The sequence below is a fragment of the Liolophura sinensis genome, chromosome 6 (assembly GCF_032854445.1).
Source record: "Liolophura sinensis isolate JHLJ2023 chromosome 6, CUHK_Ljap_v2, whole genome shotgun sequence".
NCBI lineage: Eukaryota > Metazoa > Mollusca > Polyplacophora > Chitonida > Chitonidae > Liolophura > Liolophura sinensis.
The window spans coordinates 55,902,559-55,922,374 of record NC_088300.1 but is presented as its reverse complement, the minus strand read 5'-3'; the positions used below and the strand labels follow the sequence as shown (position 1 = coordinate 55,922,374).

The following is a 19,816-nucleotide window of genomic DNA, read 5'->3' as shown; positions in this document are numbered from 1 at the left end:
TAGAAAATGTTTTCGTAATCTTTTATTTAATGTTTTTCTTTAATTAAAAACCCTGAGGCTCATCATAAATCATTTAAAACTGAAGTTATTAAATACCACTTCCGGTATGACTACGATCGTGCGCAGTCTCTGGTCTCACCTTGTCCGCTGCCCTGCCAGGTGTGAATCATCACCCCGGCGATTTTAGCCTTCCTGCCCAAGTCTACCATCCACACCGGGTTGTCTCCATACAAGTTATCCAGAATCGTGCAGCTGTTTAGGTTACGGTTGAAGTCGCCATCAACGGCCCTTGAAGCATGCCCGTGGACGATTCTATTCCGGATGTGACGTTTGTAATGGCGCCGGCTGTTAATCCAGCTCTCTTTTTTAAACGCCAAGTTTTCAACTGTTGGGGTAAAGACGCAAATACCAGTATAAAAATAACATCTCCAACAACTGACAACTTTATTACTTCTCAATGCTTTAAGCTTTTGGATTCATACAGATTAAACTTTGGACAGGTTTTCAAATCTATAACCGGCTCAACGCGTGAGCTGAAGACCTCAATTTAAATAGAGTGTATTTTTGAGATAAAGTCTGATGTCAGTCACATTTCAGTGTAATGTAACACGTCGTCCAGACCCGCGCTGTAGAGGGCACCAGACTATAAAGACAGTCTCCCGATATTCAATCCGTGTTCAAAGAGTCTGACGAAGAGGGGCGTACACCTACACCTTACAGTAAATAACAAAGCCAAAAAATGCGGGGATGTTTCACCAGATTACCATCTACGTCAGCAGGTCGTAATATCTAAAGAGTTTTATTAAGGTCATACTCACTACAAGGTGTGTCGTCGTTCACCCGCATAAAACCCGAGCCGCAGTGACCTATGGAAACAAAATTACGACTTTAGGTAATGGTTTTCTGCCCTATAATTATGTTCATACCTAGAACCTTTAACTGCAACAGTGAAGCCATGTGGTCGTGCTAGATGCGCATTGCGAAGAATGATACAGAGGGTGGGTTTTTTCCCTCACAGCTAATCCTTTGATACGTTTTCTACGCTACATAAAACGTGCATGCCACAATACAGGGTACCGGGCTTTCATAAATCATACCACAATATCTTACTCGGGTATTGTGTGATATTTTGTGTTTGGTGTACCACACAATGACTAGTGGTTAGGGTGTTGGTGTTGATGAACTCTAACAACATTACAAACATACGCTGCTATACAAGTACCCTCTGAGAAAATACCTGACCAGGAATGTGACACAAGTCGCTTATTGACGCCACTGTATCAAAAATACCTCAATTATACATCTTGAAGACAATGACAACACAACATTTACTGGATTTTAGGAAATTGATTCCAGTCGGTAATTCGACACCACAGTGACTAGGCATATTTGTAAACATTTTTCTTTATTGTCCTATAAAAAATTGTCAGAATGATAAAGGGGTATCACAGAAACACAAGGAGGGGGTAGTGGTAATATATGAGTATCGGGCATGGCAGAAATGCCCAGTGACGCGTCAAAAATGTAACCTGTTTCATATGCGCAATTAGACGGTTGACTTGTGGAGCCATATAGAAGTGGATGTTAGATTGTGTGTAGAATACAGGGGTCGTGGGACTGCCGAGTGATAATTACCATACCAAAAGCACACATATTGGCCAGCCGTCACAAATCACCTTACAGCTTTTGTGTCTTACACCAAACCTGCCTGAATGGCTTTGGACGGAGTCCAAGTCAGAGCACATTCCTGGGGCGGCAAATAAACAGGAGTCAATTCTCCTCCCATCCAACTAACAGATCGCCCACTATTTACGTTTTGACATCAATACCCGACCCAACAAAAACATTCCTCACTTTTAGTGGCATAAAGAGTTATAAATTTGCCTCTCAACCATTTATAACGCATTAAAATGACATAACTTTACAAAATTTCGACTGAAAATTGTATAAACTTGAATTTGCTGAATGTTTAGGAGCGTTTTGCTCAGACAAGCAAAAATAGATACAACGCTGTCACCATTAAATGTTCAACAAAAAAATCCAGCAACCGGATCTCGTTGATTAACACATTAAGGAGGTAGAAGTTCCTGAGGCTGTCTTGTGATGCTGCAATAAATCTGGCGATGACGTCATTAAAGTTCACTCACCTGTGTAAGGGCAGCCGAGAAGACCAACACGCATGCTTATCTTCTGGTGCCACTCGATTGGATGGAACCGAACATAACGGGCCACGAAAGGGGAATTCAAATAGTGAACCCTTTCCATGTGCTTGTCCATATTGCCACCGAATTCCTGTCGTGAAAATGTAAAGCATGAAGATCCTATGGCGAGTATGCCCAAACCGGAAGTGTGGTGGTCATTTCCGGTCAAGGCGGGGTCGTGCTGGTATCTACTCTATTCTGGGCGACATGCCGTGTGCTGACCGTGCGCGAACTCCTCTAGCAGCTACTGTATCATGCAGCTACGTCATCGGCGTCAGGGGCCCTGTGAGGGTGTGCTCGGGGAGGGGATCAATTGGGGTATAGAGCATTGCCATGGGAGGGGAAGGCATCTCGGGGTAGACTCGTGCGTTATGTCAGTCATAGCGCTGTCGGGGTTAGCGATGCGGAGGAGGATCAATGGTTAGCCAGAGAGGACAGTTAGTAAAGGTTAGTGATAACGCCATGGCGTCTTCATGCAGAAGTCCGAGGTTAATCTTAGAATAACATATTTCGTCATCATGCACCATCTGAAGCTTAGGCATTAAATTTTAATATGAATGACAGATGTAATCAGAAGAAAAAGACAATAATATCGTCACCGTAAATTCATTAATATAGAACAGTTTACACAAGAAAAAAAGTTTCAGTTAAAAAGAAAATTACGAAATAGTATTTTAGAAATCATGCAATTATAATATGAACACGTTGTTTACATGCTTCACCCATTCGTACATGCGCAAAGCTTGGCATTACGTAGCATTAAAGTTAATGTGTGGACATGCACTAGAGGTGGGCTGAGGGATTAGTGCTTACCATGAGGTCCTCGGTGTGGATATCAGGTATAAACTGATGGGTAGAAGTGTTAGGCGGTGATGTCCACAACCAATGATTCTACAAAGAAGAGTCGAAAATGAACAAAAAGCCGTTACAAAACCATCCCTGTCCATGTTGCCCTCCCCCTGAGGAGAATGGAGAGGATTTCGCCACAGCCGAGGATATTGTCATTATACCATATTATCCAATCACCACCGCAACGATAGAGATATATTATTGGTCGGAGACACCTGAGCGAGTCGAGTGAGTAAAGCGCCTGTCCAGACGAGCAGCCTTCCCCCGACACTGGCCTAGGCCCGGCACGGCTGGACCCAAAGACCCGAGAAGGGACCGGAAGGTATCTAGAACTGGGACGAGAGCCTTCAGATCTTGTTGGCAATGGGCAACAGGTAACTAAATAGCCAAGATGAATGCCTACTCGATGGCTTATCTCTCTCCTCTGCTGCTGCCCGTGGATTGGAGGGGTGTTCGTGTGCGTGTGAGGATGATCTAATACCTTCAACATCTAAATCTGAACATTAATCCCCGACTTGGACAGATGCACGCCTATATACAGATTCACATACATGTTTAAACTGTTTCGCTTTCCTTTAAAAAATCACATAAAAATTATTATTCATTTACAATTACAAGTTACCCTTATCAATATTAAAGAATTACCGGAATTTACTCGTTAAGTAGCGTAAGAAAAAAGAGAATCTCTGTTTATATATGTAACAGTAATAGTTTCAAACGAGAGTCTGCAGATACAGCATCTACGATTTAGTATCTAGCTCTGATCGATTTCTAAAGAAGCACTTAATTGCCAAAGGCGGTCTGTCACTCTCTTCCTAACGTTGGAGAATCGTTAAATACAATAACACTATAGGCCCTACTCTGTAAGCTGGTTACATGATGCCTGAAGATACCTTCGCGTCCAGATGATTGGCGTCTTTGTAGAAATACCATACTCGGGTGTCGTTACTGTAGGAGACCTTGAATCGCGTGACCCAGTGTTTACGCCGGGTGTCCTCTCTTCCCTTGGTCAGGATGCCAGTTATCAGTGTTGGTGGACCAACATCAACTTGTATCCATTGATTTTCTGAAAATTACCACACATATTGTTACAGTAGTAAACTTATATTGCCACCCTCGACGAAGTTGGGATGTGATAGTAAATCTATATTGTGTCTATTGTTGGGGCGGGGATATCCTTTCAACCCTTTAAAAGAAATCTTACAAACGAGATGCTCTCGCGGTAACCCACAACCCTGATATAATCACAGAAAACCGTGAACTGGATGAATCAGCATAACTCGAGAAAGACAATTATGAGTCATCTCAAAAATGCTTTTTACATGTTTTTCTCGACAATGAAGTATACAGTTTGTGTCAATGACATTAGCAGAATTCAGTGCCACTCCATGAACCAGAATGATCTATTAAGTGAAGTGTTGTAAAAGACAGACCGTTTCTATTTTGAACAACACTTTACATAAGTAATGAGTGAAAATTCCTTTTTATAGTTGAGGGTAAAACTTAACAGCATTTTCTTGAAATGGAACAAATTCAGCAGAACTTAACCGGTGAAAAAAACTGCCCAAACTACTTTCACTATAATGTATCTAACACAACTAAAGGCACCGGTGAGGATGGAAATACGTCCACGATGATTATTACGTTGAGGATAGTTTTTATGACATCTTGTGCACAGCTCGAGAGGCCGTAAAAACGCCAGCCGTACCGTGTAACCTAACGGTGTCCAGATAGCGGTAACTGACAGTTCACTGAGGAAAACAGTATGGTGTGTATCTTGGCGAACAAACAACTAAAGAATTAGGCTTCACAATTTATTGCACAAGACTATGAGGGACGTAGGATACCATAGTCCATCAGCAACAGCTCAGGGATTATCTAAAATAGTTTAAGCGTTGAAAGTGCGTAAAGTCAGCCGGTGAGGCTTAATCGGACATTAATTCGGAGTGGTTCAACCAAGCATGGCCGACTCAGTCAGGTGGCTCTAATACATTCCACGACGACCTATCGGTTACAGGCATCGTCGCTTGTCCCCGATCCTATCTCTACCAATGTTAATTACGACCATTTGTTGTAGTCCCAGCAGGAACTGCGACAACACACAAACTTGTATCCAAGTCCACAAGAATCCAGAGCAATACAGGGTCGGTTTTACTGATACAAGCCGTCTCTACCATTTTCATGTCCCAGAATCAAAAGCGAGACATACTGGGCAAAGAATTGAAGAGATTTGAATGAGCTGTACGTGAAAGAGGAAACCCTCCCCGTCTATATCCTGTTACCGCCTCTTCAACCACTGGCACATATGGTAATGAGTGAAGCTTTTCTTCCTCTACATAATGTGCTTAAATATCCGCAAAGACGTTTCAAAAAGGCTTGCTCGAACGAGGGGAACGCTGATCAGAATTTACTCAACTATTAGCCGCCATTAAATCACCTGAAAAGCGTTTAATGGCTCGGCATTCGTTATATATTTTTATCGTCAGGTCGTTTAAGGATATAATTCAACGTGTTAATGTTCTAGTCAATGGAATATGCCGGGGCTGTGTTTCACCTTTTAAGGTCAAAGAGAAGCCATAAATAACTGACATCAAAAAAGGTCTATGGTCAGTTTAAACAAAGGCAGATTGGGTTTCTCCGATCCCGGTTTTATCTCACCATAATGCTGACCGTCGTCTTATGAGTGAAATATTGTTGAGTATGGCGTAAAATACAAATCAAACAAACAAATAAATAACAAAGGCAAAGCAGAACTATTTCAAACTATTTTGGATATTCACCGAGGTGTTGCGGATGGACTATGTTATCCTGCTTGGCGCCACATAATCTTGTGCAATAAATTGTTACGCCGAATTCTTTAGACCGTCCTAAATTCTCTGAACATAAGTACATACCATCTTGTTTCTTGGAACACCAAGCCTTGTTGCTAAGAATGTTGCCATCTTCCGGTTGACAGGATCGCTTTCGTTTCCGGGATGAAAACGACGAGGCTGTCATCTTGCCATACGGCGGTAGGCCAATGGGTTCCTTGCACACTGGAAATAAAATTATTAAACTTTGAAGAGCCATGCCTATGTACAAATATATGGCACAACCACGTAACTTTAAATGGTAGTGCAACTGTTGTACTCTCTGCCAAGGATGAAATGGTAAGCACGACTCGATCTGCAACTGTCGTACTCTCTGCCAAGGATAAAATGGTAAGCACGACTCGATCCAAGTGCATGTATCTTGTCAGTATATATACACTGTACAAAACATGAGCATAAAATTGGTCCGATGATGTGGAAAATCCCTGTCAGCAACCTGCGGATGGTCGTGGATCTCCTGGCTATGTCCTGCCACCGTAATGTTGGTTGCTGTCCTATAAGTGAAATATCCTTGAGCACGGCCTAAAACAGCAGCGAAATATATAAATAAATAAATAAATATTTGTGAACGGTTATAATACAGATGTAATGTAGGTTTAGTTGTATATAGAGAAGTAGACTTACACTGACACCCGAAGACCTCCACCCTCATACTGGGATGTCTGTGCCAGTGGACGGTGTGAAACTTGATAAAACGGGCGATGATTGGGCTATCAAGGTAGGAATGTTTCACACCATACGAGTCCACATTTCCCTCAAATACCTGACCACCAAAGCATAAACACAACCGTTAACAAAACGATAACCAAAATGAAGTAATATAAAGTAGAAACAGAGGTGAGTGGTGACTGTTTTCGTTCAACGATAAATAGTTCAGTAATTAACTCAATTCCATTTTCAGCGGGATGTAAACTGGAAGATAATAACCCAAACATCCCTATATATATGTATAAGAGCATCATAAAGACAGACTACTACTACTACTGTGATAGATTTATTGATTGATAGGCGTTTGATATTCAAAATATGTTTCAAACTGAGTCCTTACCTACTACAAAAGAGTGACTATACACCCTTCTCAACCCGTATTTGATGTCAACATATAAACTGTTTTCAAGAGTCCAAACAGCTTGGCGTACACAGATGTATACAACAAAGTACTTGTGTTCATACGTTAAAATTACATGTCAAATGACGTTGCCTACACGAAGCCAATGTTCTTGTAGGTCGGATTTACTGGCACATTAACTTTAAAGTGGAAAACTTTAGGCGACTTTAGGTATTAATGACGTGGGAAATGCTTTTTTTGTCTGAACTGCCGTTTTAATGCTAGGAAAGGTCTTTCTTGTGCATGAGTGAACATTGGACTAGTAAAACTTCATAACAATTTCACCCAATGGTGAACATAAAAGGACAAAACCTGATTTTTCTCATTAACATCAAACATTATCAGCATGGTACAAATATCCCAATATAAAATTCAAGCATTTAACTTTACTATTTTATCCACTCAAAAATATGTTAAATAATAGATAGATTTATTTATTTATTTGATTGGTGTTTTACGCCGTACTCAAGAATATTTCACTTATACGACGATGGCCAGCATTATGGTGGGAGGAAACCGGGCAGAACCCTGGGAAAAACCCACGACCATCCGCAGGTTGCTGCAAGACCATAACAGATAGAAGCAGTTTACGAGCAAAACAAGATAGTTTGCACACAGGTTTCCTTATACCGCCATACGACCAAGAAGGCAAATTATGTGGTACGTAAGTATAAAAATACAGCACATATTCATGTAAGCAGTCAGCGTCATATCTGTCTATTTGCCAAAAAGATTCACTCGGTGCTCTGTGCGATAACAGCATAAAGTCGCATCTGACACAGGTATGGCCTCACATAGCTGTGGTTTATGTGAGGGAGTGTGCTGTTACGAGGGACCAGAGAGTCAGCGGCTTCTGTTTACCTACCCCAGTGGAGCTGACATACAAGTCCTAGATATTTATCACTGCTGGCAAAGCGTTGATGATTTACATACTATCTTTACAAAACAATTACCCTACAGCTATACAGCTGATCCCCACCAATGGTTTTGTAACTCCCTGCCAGGTTACCTATATCGTGATATGTGCAATATGACAGTGAAACAAATTGTCACAATTTTTATTAGGCAAGTTCAGCTTTTGTGTTTTCCTATCGTGTCTAGGGACCCAGCATAGTAGGCCCGTGTGATAACTCACCCGCTGGTTACCGTACTGGTCTGTAACGTATTGCCAGTTGAAGGCGTCCATGCTGTAGGATGCCATGAAGGCGGTTACCCACTCCACCCCGTCACCTCGACCCTGTGTCATCAGGCCGGTCACCTTGTGAAACAACAGACAGGATATGTAATAACTTCGCCTAAGCTAAACTACATAACCGAACAAGAATTATCATAAAATACACATCGCCTAAAGAAACTGCATAACTCACTGGCACAGCAGAAAAAATCCTAAACTTATTAAATTGTGGCTCACGAGACAAATAGTGAAAGCGTGAGAAAGTGTGTAAAGGAAATTAAAACAAATATGACATACAGACGTGCCAATGCAAACATGTGTATAAACGGTTTAATTAAGCCAATGAGATAAGACCGCGGTACATAAGGTTTTAACTGCGGGCATTGCATGTGGTAGATCTGCATAATAGAGGCGCTGAGAGGCACATTGGGGAGAAATATTCTAGGGAATGGGTTTCGACGTCAGATGAGATCAAAGTTCTGGCAGTTTTAGGGAACCAGAACGGAGCCCATCTGTTCTGGCTGTCAAACTGCCTACTGCACGTGCACTGACTTCACCGGATTACAGTTATACAGCCCTGACCTTTTGTTCAGTGAACATTTCTCTGATTAATCACTGCATTAATTCGACATTATCGTAAATTCATAGCAAGGAAACCAATAATGACAAATGTCAGTGTCATTATGAAGGGCGTAAATCGTCTTTAAGGGCTGACATACAAGTCACTGGGTGCATTGTATGCACGAAATTCCCAAGCAATGTAAGCCATCAGCCCTACAAGTATTCAACGAATACAATCCTACGGTGATCCGACTTAATACTCCATGATAATTGATATTGAACTCATACGCTATAATCTAAGAGATACTTGGTTAGAACAACGTAAATATATTTCAAACGAGTCCACACAGGCAAGAGTGGAAACAACGACACAACTATGCGAAGTCCCATAATTTACCCTTTTGCTAAACTGTCAGATCGGGATACTTCAGGTATAGAGTTTTCTCAAATTGCTCCTGATGATATGGCAACTAAGGTAATTGTCAGTCATTGATCTCCGAGTAACAAATCACGTGGGCCTGGTAGAGTAGGTATACGACAGGAATCCGTGCTTGGGGAGGGGCGGGTCAGGGCCGTGAGTTTCTCCTCGGTTTGACAATTAGACCGTTCTATGGCAGCCTGTTATTTGGCCATCACCTGGTCCAGTGACTGCGAGCGGAGCCTGCGTACGAGACTCGCCTCGCGGGACACATGATAGCTCTCTAACCACGGGGTATTGACTATCAGTCTGACATAATATGATATAGGGAAGACCTCACATACTCTTAACCCCACCATATGTACCATTACCCCCCCCCCCCCCCCGTGTAAGATAGGTACCATTTCTCGCATGAGCCACATAACAAATTTAGACAAGTAATTGTCCCATTGTGGAGCAAGCTTGTTGGATCAGACCGGGGGGTCGGGAAGAGAGTTGGGTTGGGCAATCGGCAGCGAGGTCCCTCTGTACTCATCCAGCCATCATCGACTACTTCACTTCTGACGATGACCCTTAACCTCAGATTCAGATGTTCCCGCGGGTTATTTATTCCCTAAGAACACCTTTGAAATCAGTTATTTAGTTCACCTCTGCGACAGTTTGCTTTGATAGTATGTGTTAACAGTAACTAACACCGCACTGAACAAGTGTCACTACTGACTCTGTAACTAAGCAAGAATTCGCGGTCCTGTTCCATCTTATTCAGCTGTTCACGTAAGTTTGCTCAACAAACCGGGCGGGCGGCACGGAGGTGAGGCTTGTGGACCCACTCAGCCCGACCGCCTGTTTAACGGGCTAATTAATAGGTCGGACGGTTCACCGGGACCCGCCAGGTTTGTACAGCAATTAGATAGGCCTCTGTGTCACCTCAATGGCAACCAGGCTGAAATAGAAAGTCGAGGAGACAGTGGAAGAGTTGATACCTTAGCAGCCACTCCCAGGTCGACCTGCAACCATTCCGAGCTGGATTTGTATTTGGCGCACCAGCCCAGCTTGTTAGGAAGGTAGATCCGGGCATACTTCTCGTGACAGTGCTTGTCCCATTCCTGGGGGTAGGTAGACGAGGCCGTAATCTGCCAGTCCTGGATCTTCCCCGTGATCATCCCCAGGGGCCCATTGTTCACACAGACTGTAACACAGAGAAAAAAGGAACTTGATCGTCTGTTACATCATAATATTCTAATGAAGAGTTGAATAAACACGCGCCTCGAACACGAGCAGCTGCAGGGTACAAATGATAAGAGACACTGTGACATTAATGAAACATGGATTGAACTGCCATCAGCTACAGGTAGACTTAGGTTCTGTCTCTTGGCAATGCCATCAGCTACAGGTAGACTTAGGTCCTGTCTCTTGACAATGCCATCAGCTACAGGTAGACTTAGGTTCTGTCTCTTGGCAATGCCATCAGCTACAGGTAGACTTAGGTTCTGTCTCTTGGCAATGCCATCAGCTACAGGTAGACTTGGGTCCCGTCTCTTGACAATGCCATCAGCTACAGGTAGACTTAGGTCCTGTCTCTTGGCAATGCCATCAGCTACAGGTAGACTTAGGTCCTGTCTCTTGGCGTTGCCATCAGACACAGATATAGACTTTCTAGAAAAGTGACCAACAGGTCCCGTCTCTTGACATTGTCGTCAGCTACAACCAGACTTTCTAGAAAAGTGGTCCTGTATCTGCATCAAACGTTATAGATGAAACTAGACGACTATAAACAGGAGGACTTTTCATATCACTAACACTAGCTGAACGTGTGGCAATGTTTTAGCAACAAAATGATAATAGGGTAAAGCATTCAACCTGTATCTTTTCCCTTTGGCTACTATTCTGTTAACTGACACACGTACATAAAAACGTAGTGCTCCATGACCAAGATCAATACTCATGATTTCATGAAAGTAAGTATTTTTCCGTAGTAAGACGCAGAATAAAGTGAGCTTTTATCTAAAGCTAGTATAGATTAGTTGAAGTGGTCAGATGGACAGTCATCGATGATCGTAAAACCCACAGGAAATTTGACATTATCCAATACAGGAAACCTGTGAAGGAAGTTAGATCAAAGTAGCGAAAACTGTGGGATTATTTGTATCTTCGGCCACTTTCACGAAGCTGCGCAGGGAGAATTGGTTTTCTCAGATATATGCTGTCCATGTTGTACGCCACATGCTGACGTTATTTGTGGCAAAAGTCAGTGTACGAAGTACTGTGAGGGGAGCCCCTGCTAGCTCTCTGGTCACCCAGAATGCAGGGCGACATATCACATCTGGAGTGTTTGGTGCTTGCTCAGACAACGCTGCCAACGTTCTTCAAAGACACGGATTTTGTTTCAGACTGCATGCTCAAAATGCCCCACAGACGTGAGATTGTACAGTGTGACAGTTCCGTCTTGGTACAAAGCATTTGGCTTCAAAGGTAGGACTTTTCACCACTGAGAAAGCTCTATGGTTTATTATACGGTCGGTCTTTGGGCTGAGGGTCACAGATGGAATACAGTGCCGCACATTAAGCCTGATTTATATAAGCTCTCTGCTATGATTTCCTCATAAAGGCTATCAGGTGATGAGCAGATTATCCCGCTGAGTGACCACTTGTTTGTTTGTGTCAGACACACCTGTATACCTGTATCATTTGTAAGCCTCACACTTGATGGCCGCTAAAAAGAGACCCGAGATGTGTATATACCTAGAAAGTAATACTGAGTTCGGTTTAGGATCCCGGGGCCTCAAAGAGTAAGGGAGGGGCTGAGGGCGAACTTCAGGGGCAGATAGGAACCGAATCTCTCTCAGATATGAAGAGGTCTCAGGGAGCTGTCGCCGGAGATATTTGTCAGGCTTTGTCGTCTCAAGTAGACAGCTATAGAAGTGACAGGGCACGGGCATAACTACATCGCAGTGATTCCCAATCCCCTTCAGTTCCCGAACGTCCAGTTCTGGCATGCTCTCTGACAGTAGCCGATAACAAATCGTTGACCGCTATTAGTCACCACACCAAAACACTAGCATTTCAGCAAGGTCCGAACACTGAAGGCCCTGTCCCAGGAGATATGAGCTTTGAGGCCACTGTAACTATATACCCTGACGACTTGTAGACATATACCCAATTATAGTATAGCTGAAATACTGACATCGTGGTGTAAATCCCTACCACACTGTGATTTTCTTACGGGTATATGTCACTGTCGTCAGTAGTTCAGAAGATGTCATTTGATTAAACCACGTGCTTCATTTTTAACTGTACGAGAGGCGACGAAATTACATTTATAGTGGTCGTTTAAATCGCATGGCATTGCTATACACTTGGGGCTATGGCGCTATGGAAATGAGCTTTAGTTTACGGATGAAAGCAGACAGTAGCATACGGCTATAGCAATATTGCCACGACAGTTTATCCAATCTCCATATAATCTAATGCACAAGGTGATAAAATTCAAGTCAAGAAAACAATAAACAGAGAATTCCATGAAATTTTAAGAGAAGTAAAATTCCAGGAGACTCTTAAATTTTTTTTCTGATTTAATAAGCATGTCGTGCACGAAAACAGTTGCTAGTAATTTCGGCAGTCATAGATTCACGTTTAAGGATATAGTACATGCACGACATCAAAATGATGACGCCACGAAAAAAACACGTAGGCCTATATCAAAGGTTTATACCGGTACTGACTGCAACGATTTATACTGTATAACTGATGTTTATAACATATCACATTTTAACTCTTTTACCTGGGGACATTTGTGCTGTATACAACAGATGTTCTTATATACATATATATGTATCTGTATATGTCTTCAACTTGGATGGGCAAAGTTAATCATACCTTAACTGGTAAGAAAAATACGCTCACCATTGTGTCTCTACCCCTACATCGCGGAATAGCGCGCCAGATTCATTTGTTGATGACATATAATACACACCAAAGGGGGACATTCAAGGGACGCACTGACCGTAGAGAAAGCTATACATCCTCCGTACAGAGAGGGTTAATTTCATTTCTGGACAAAGTAAAAGTTTGGTAAAGCAGCGAGGGGTGAACCCTTAGGAACGCTGACAGCCTCCGTTCTTTCTACGCTCGTAGATTCCGCCCGAAGGCGGGATATACATTAATGACGGAGTGAAAGAACTGACACTCATGCAGGCTGTTCTCTACAGTTTCACCAGTCAGTACACAACGAAGGTATATAAGAAAAGTGTGACCCAACCAATTAAAACCAGTGACTCGGAAAGACTGCCTATGCCGCCGTAGTATGTGGGGTCTTTCAGTTAACTGGGGAAGTTTTGTTGACATTTCGCATTTTCTCTTAGGTCTTGGATGTTTTAGTTCAATCTAAATTCAATCTACAATTCAATCTCGGAATGAGTATACATAGCACTGTCAGAACAGAACAGATTGAACCCATTCACAACAAATGGCTCTGTGTAAACTGGTTGCTATCATAAATACCGGGGCATAAAAAGGTCATAAATGATTTCTTCGCAGTGTTTGTTTTATGGAACATAAAACACACAAACCTATAGTATGTGTAATGTTAAATTAATTTTCAAGATTCTGACCGTGAACAATGACTTTGATTTACGTTCAGAATGAGTCCGCCGGGAGGCACGAACTCCAGTCAATCTGTATCTACATGGTGTGCTAGTTTAAACTTTTTAGTCTTTATTGCATGAAATACGATGTCTATCTCCGACTTCCAGTTAGTCCACGTGATAACGATTACGGTGTATTTATTACAAACGTAAAAACCACTCAACCTTGTCCAAAAGGAAACACAGCTTCATATGTACGGATATGTATACATATCACTACTAATACCCGTAGGCATGTCGTTCTGCATGCTCTACATTATGTATATGCTGTTTAATATAACATTACACCACGATGCTATCTGCTAACAAAAACAACTTTATATCAGAGACTGTAAGTGTGCAACTACCGTATACGCACCAATCTCTAAACAATAAGTTTTTAAAACCAGAGTTTTAAGACAAGTACTCAGCTTAGTAAGTCACGAAACGAACCGTTCTAGGACAAAAGTCCGCGCTACATTAATATCATATATCAGATTAAATAATTTTATACAAATCAACATACAGAGTAAGACGTATATACGTGAAACATATAAACCGTATCTGGTTCCTGATATCAACGACAGAGCTTGTACGGAAGCTTGAGTAAAGGACACTGTGAAAACTTCATTGTCCGAAATACGTGAAGAGACTGACAACAGGACGTGTAAATACATATGTAGCTATCCTATAGCATCACAATACACCGGTCCTTTACAAATATATGTAGGTCCCGAGTTGTGCTAGTCCCAAATACCTAATCCATTTCTGCTAAACACAAAGTTTCTGGGGAACCCTTTGTGACGATCGACACATCTGTGTGTCTATATGAAGATGGTCCAGAAATAGGGGACCGTTCCCTGTTGAATAGCCATTATAAATGTGGACAGTGAACAGTAATGACCAGTTCTAGTGACCGCTAATCGGCCCCTATAAACCTCGCTATCACGAGTTTTATCATTATTAAACACAGTGACCAATGCCCTGCAGTTATAATACGGGGTTCCATCGTTAAAACCTCGTCCTTTCAATCCGCTTCAAATAATATAGGTCTAATTGCACAGTAAATATAGATGATAACCGAAAGGTTTAAAATGATCTGTATAAGATATCGTGCTTCATGTAAGTATATTTTAAGGTGCTGGTCTGTAATTACGGCTGTTCCATCTGGGAGATATTCTGCGCCCTAAAACCCACCTATCCAGCAGGTAAGCTTGCAAAGACAGCCACACCTGTTACTGTCCGTGTACCTGTCGGCCCTCTGGACCTCTTTTTAGCGCACTATACTGCTACAAGAAACATCGGTAATTCTTACTCACGCTGGCGTGTGAAAATCGCCGAAAGGTTATGCCAGTATGTCAAGTTTTCTTCTCATATGTCCACTTTTCACGAAACATTCATAAAATTACAACGCCTGAATATGATTCGATACAGGTATGCAAGCGGAAATTAGAGCATATAGAGAAAATTAAGGTGGCCCCGGTTTTACGTGAAAGGTGATCGAAATAGCAGACTGCATATACGGTGGTATCGAATTCTTTTAGCAGAGCATTTTTCTCGGCGGGTAGGCATGTTTTTCTCTTCTAACCACAGGTAGACGATTCACAAGGCCCGAGTCGCCCCGGGATATCCTCCCTACAACGCTTGGCGGCTTCCTTGAGTGACGGATGGCCTAGGACCCCTGCTATACCTCGCAGATATTTGTTTTCAGCCTGCGTTCAACTCGATCTATCTCTTCATTAATTGGTCCCTTGGTTTGCATACTTGGAATAGTTCCACTTGAAGCATGAAGTATGTCACACTATTTGGTGGAGATGGACAAAAGGACAAGATCTATGTGCTATAGCTCTGCCTCGGCTAACCACCGTCATGTATTTTTGGGGGAGGTGGGGGGGGGGGGGGAGCTCTTTTGTACGTCCCTTGAAAATGAGCAAAAAGTTTACCTGTTTTCAATACCTGTAATGGTCTAACACTACCTCAGTGTAATTATTTGCGCGGTGAGACGATGAGACTTTAAGGACATCGAGCAAACTATACACATAAAGAGGTGGCGGATATATGATTCTGCCGCATACAAACTGCCATTTACCCACGCTTGAACTCTTCACATAGAAGTAAAGAAATACCAAGGAAGAAATTAGCTTAACGAGTTGGGAAGTGGTCTCTTATCGGTGGGGGGACGGGCATATTAAGGGTACACATAACTCTAGTATCTAACATGCCTCGCTAACAACAGTAACATAAACGGCACCATGTTTCCGGACAATTTAGCACCAAAGGAACAAATAAGTGGTTCAAAAAGGTGGTTTGTGTTTAACTCCGTATTTATCAATATTTCAGCTATAAAAATATAGAAGAGCTCTTCAGATTTAATTGTGTGAAGAAACTTGGTAAATAACCGAAATAAATTCATAGTATACTGGCAAGAAACTTGAGACATTCACGCGAGTTGTGAGGTTTCAGACATGTTGGAGTGAGGTGTGACTGAGGTAATCGCGATGCCTCGATCTATAAGCGTACTTCAGTGTATATCTATATAGGGCTGTTCCCATACTTCTGATAGAGTAAGTGCCGCTCTCTATACGCAAGCTTCAAATAACTGCCACTACTAAAGCCCCTGTACACAAGTTAGACCTTTAACTGGAACCCGTGCTAATGACAGGTTGGCCAATTTACGCGTATCTAAATCCCAACGGAAAAGACTGCAAATACAGACAAACTGACCTACGGATTAAGTTTTCATATACTGGCTCATATAGAATAACTTACGTTAGCACACAGTTTTATTGTACGACAGTTTTATCCCAGCAAACAAAGGCGTCAAAGCAAGAAGCTCTCTGTGTGAGTAATTCTTAGATTAGGCACATCCAGAAGCTGTCCACCTTGGTCAAAACTCTTGCCGTTTGATTTTTTCTCTTTATGGGGCAATTTCCAAGCCAGGAGACCATGACAATATATACTTTATTACTTGGTGAGTGATTTAACCTTTAGCGAAATAAATCCAATGACTCACATAGGTCTAATCCAAGTTTATATATGTCAACATAAGAAAGGATAAACGACTAGGCTTATTGGACTTAAGGTGCATGCCACGAAATCGGAGCAGGGGGGATTTCTCGTAGGGAGTCAAACCCAACGTTTTTCAAAAGCAGCCGATTTTGTTCGGCAAACCAATGGATCCTCAGAATCCGTCACCATCTCCATTTCCATCCCCGACTCTGGAACTGGTTCCACCGCTCCTGGAATTGATATGTCAGTTTCAGATGTCCGTATATCTACCGCCATTTTCAAGAGAGTCACCTGCATTTAGTCTCCAGGCTTATCAGGTGTTCCTGGATTTGTCTTGAATAACCAGGTTAGGGATGTACGACTGTATATGTTGTAAACGTGTAGAACACCCACATGCAGGGAATCTATGCTGTATGTACGTGTACAAACAGTAACTAATCGTCTTGCGCTTTAACTGCGAAAGTACTAAGATAAATGACTGCTGTGTTTAGCTGCAGACTATGTTGTTAGCATGAGCGTTACTGCAGTGAGTGATGACGTAAGTTAGAAACAGTCACCCGGCAGACTTATGCGTCAACAGATTGATATTAATAAAACTACGCAAATCGTCTCGCCTACGTCAATAAGGCGTCAGCGGAAAACGAAAGCATGGCATGGATCTAGTAATAGTAATCTGGATGAAAATGTATCCAGTGGTATTTTGACTTCTATGTGGAGATGAATGATGATGTATGGGGCGATTGAGGTTCACTGGAACCAAGTGGGGGGTCCTCTGATAACGAACATGTGCAGGCCCAAATTTTGGCTGCACCAAGCGACTGACAGTTTTAGAAGTTCGTCCTGCTCTTATGTAATCACATGAATTGAGCAGATTCTGGTGTCCTTGAGCTTCATGTTTATATCAATGAAGCCAAATTGATGGCGCAGAAACGGTGAGGGTATTTGGGCTGTAGTTTGGCTTAGACTGCATCCTGCATGGGATATGAAGGTGAGGTGTATCCAGGGGGCGCTGAACATTGCGTTAAGGATGAAACGTTGATAGAAGCATACTACACCTTGCACTCGACAAATAAGTGTTTTTACACCTCGAGAATTCCTTAAATTCCACCATTTATTACCCTCACAATACGGACAAATACATTCACTCTACGCACTGAAAAGACTTTCATTGGGATTCACTCCGGCTCGCCTGTTGACGCAACAAGCCAAGCTTAATCAGGCGTTCCGAAGTATTGAGGATCCAGTAACACGTGTCTCTTCAGTCTACGCCAACAATACCGACCTCATGAGGTAGCCGACACGCCAGGGTAAATTTGCGGAAGATGGGGAGTTTAAGGCCCCACCTTCCTGTCCACGGTACGATGTGTACACGAGGCCATATAAGGGGAAAACTTGGACGGCCAGGATTACATTCCTTAGTGAGGATAATTATTCGCGTTGATGACAGGTTGACTCTTTTACGCCTATCTTTAAAGCACTTTATATCAAGAAAGCAGTTCGCAAATAAATTTCTCAAGCGAGTCCACTGTTTACAGATTAAGTTACAGACTAAACTTATAAAACATAGGCGCACGATTTAATGTATAGTAGTTTTATATGTCACTAACTGTTCTGCAACAAATTATGTTGCATCCGCTGACTCTCTGAATTGAAGAAATGACCGTTTATAATATAATTACTGAAGCATTTAAGCGAGTGAAATTATTTGCGAGGTACTCAGTCTTCTGTGCAAACAAAACCGAATTTCCCCGAACCACAAAGAAATCAGCGTTCAGACAATCATATCTAAGGTACTTAGTAATGTGAGAAAAATAAACACCTTGGCACTGCTCTAGTACCATACCCAGTCAGTGTTGTTCCAGAGACATTCTTGGCGAAATTGACTGATCCGTGGTAGACACACGAGAAATGTTTTGGAGGTCAAATAAATGAAAAGCTGATTCTTCTTATCGCACTTGGTGACATGACAGAAGTATTGTGTGTAACAGATGCTCTAATCGCTCCCCCATTCTACTGCAATAGCGTCTCGTACGCCGTCTCCACCTTGCCATTGAAAACCCACGCCAGATTCCGCCAACGAGTAAGCCATACCAAGCACCTAGGTGTTGTGAAATGTCAGCTAATGTGCGGTAAAGCTGTGGTAATTTGGAGATGAGGACAGCTAATTGTGACAGGTATAGAACCTGGTGTTAGCACCGTCCTGTCAGAGGTTATGAAAATATGCCCGCCTTGTCCCGGGCTTTCTCCCACCAGCACTCGCCAGACAAGAGATGGGTTGTCAAGTACAGAAAAATTCGCCGCAGTCAAAACTTTGTTTGCCCGCGAAATGTCCGAGCCAATTGTACATAACGTGACAGCACGTCCATTGTTATATAGGCGGGTTGACAATAGGCTCTTTAGCTGTCCTACCACTGAAGCCCATTATGTAACCATATATACAGTACCTTATCCAAAACAAGGTAACAACCGCAGTGTCATCTTACTTTGGTTGGCTATCCATTCGGAAAAAGATTACACAGCGTACTGTATAAACCTGCATGTATAATCCATCTTCAGATAAGATGCCTGCTGTTTACCTCTCCAGAAGTCACTTCTTACTTGGTGTTATATTTACAATAACTTTTACCACATGTTGTTTGCCTTCTTATACCAAGTGTTGCCGCCGACATACAGTGCCAGTTATCTGAAGCCACCGCATGATGCAAACTGTTTACTTTCAGGTGTAAGATAAACAATACGGTCTATTCGTCCCACCTGGCCTTTAAACCATTTGCATCCCACAAATTTAGCGTGATAAAGCTTGTTTTCTTTACTACATAGTTTAAATGTAAGTTCAAAATGGTACATATGATATGTTCACATCTCTTATTCAGAATATCGCTTTGCTGGTTTTCATTTCTTCTAACATATCCACATGCTAGTTCCTTTACTGACTTCCTTTATGTAGAGTATATTAGTCATAGAAACTGTCTAACCAGAGTAGAGTCTTTCATGAACAAGTTTT

At 42.2% G+C, this 19,816-nt stretch overlaps 1 protein-coding gene across 3 annotated transcripts in view; it reads right to left on the bottom strand.

The window, feature by feature from the left end:
* LOC135467704 (lactadherin-like) overlaps window positions 1-19,816 on the bottom strand; it is a 42,176-nt gene that overhangs the window by 5,155 nt on the left and 17,205 nt on the right. For 2 of the 3 annotated variants that reach the window (XM_064745517.1, XM_064745518.1), the window contains exons 3-11: window positions 10,165-10,370; window positions 8,164-8,286; window positions 6,545-6,683; window positions 5,945-6,085; window positions 3,944-4,116; window positions 3,015-3,092; window positions 2,148-2,292; window positions 819-866; window positions 140-385 (exon numbers count right to left, since the gene is read on the bottom strand). In XM_064745517.1, coding sequence (XP_064601587.1) covers window positions 140-385; window positions 819-866; window positions 2,148-2,292; window positions 3,015-3,092; window positions 3,944-4,116; window positions 5,945-6,085; window positions 6,545-6,683; window positions 8,164-8,286; window positions 10,165-10,370 — 1,299 coding nt within the window. The remainder of the gene's footprint in view (window positions 1-139; window positions 386-818; window positions 867-2,147; window positions 2,293-3,014; window positions 3,093-3,943; window positions 4,117-5,944; window positions 6,086-6,544; window positions 6,684-8,163; window positions 8,287-10,164; window positions 10,371-19,816) is intronic. The other variant, XM_064745519.1, reaches the window with a different exon arrangement.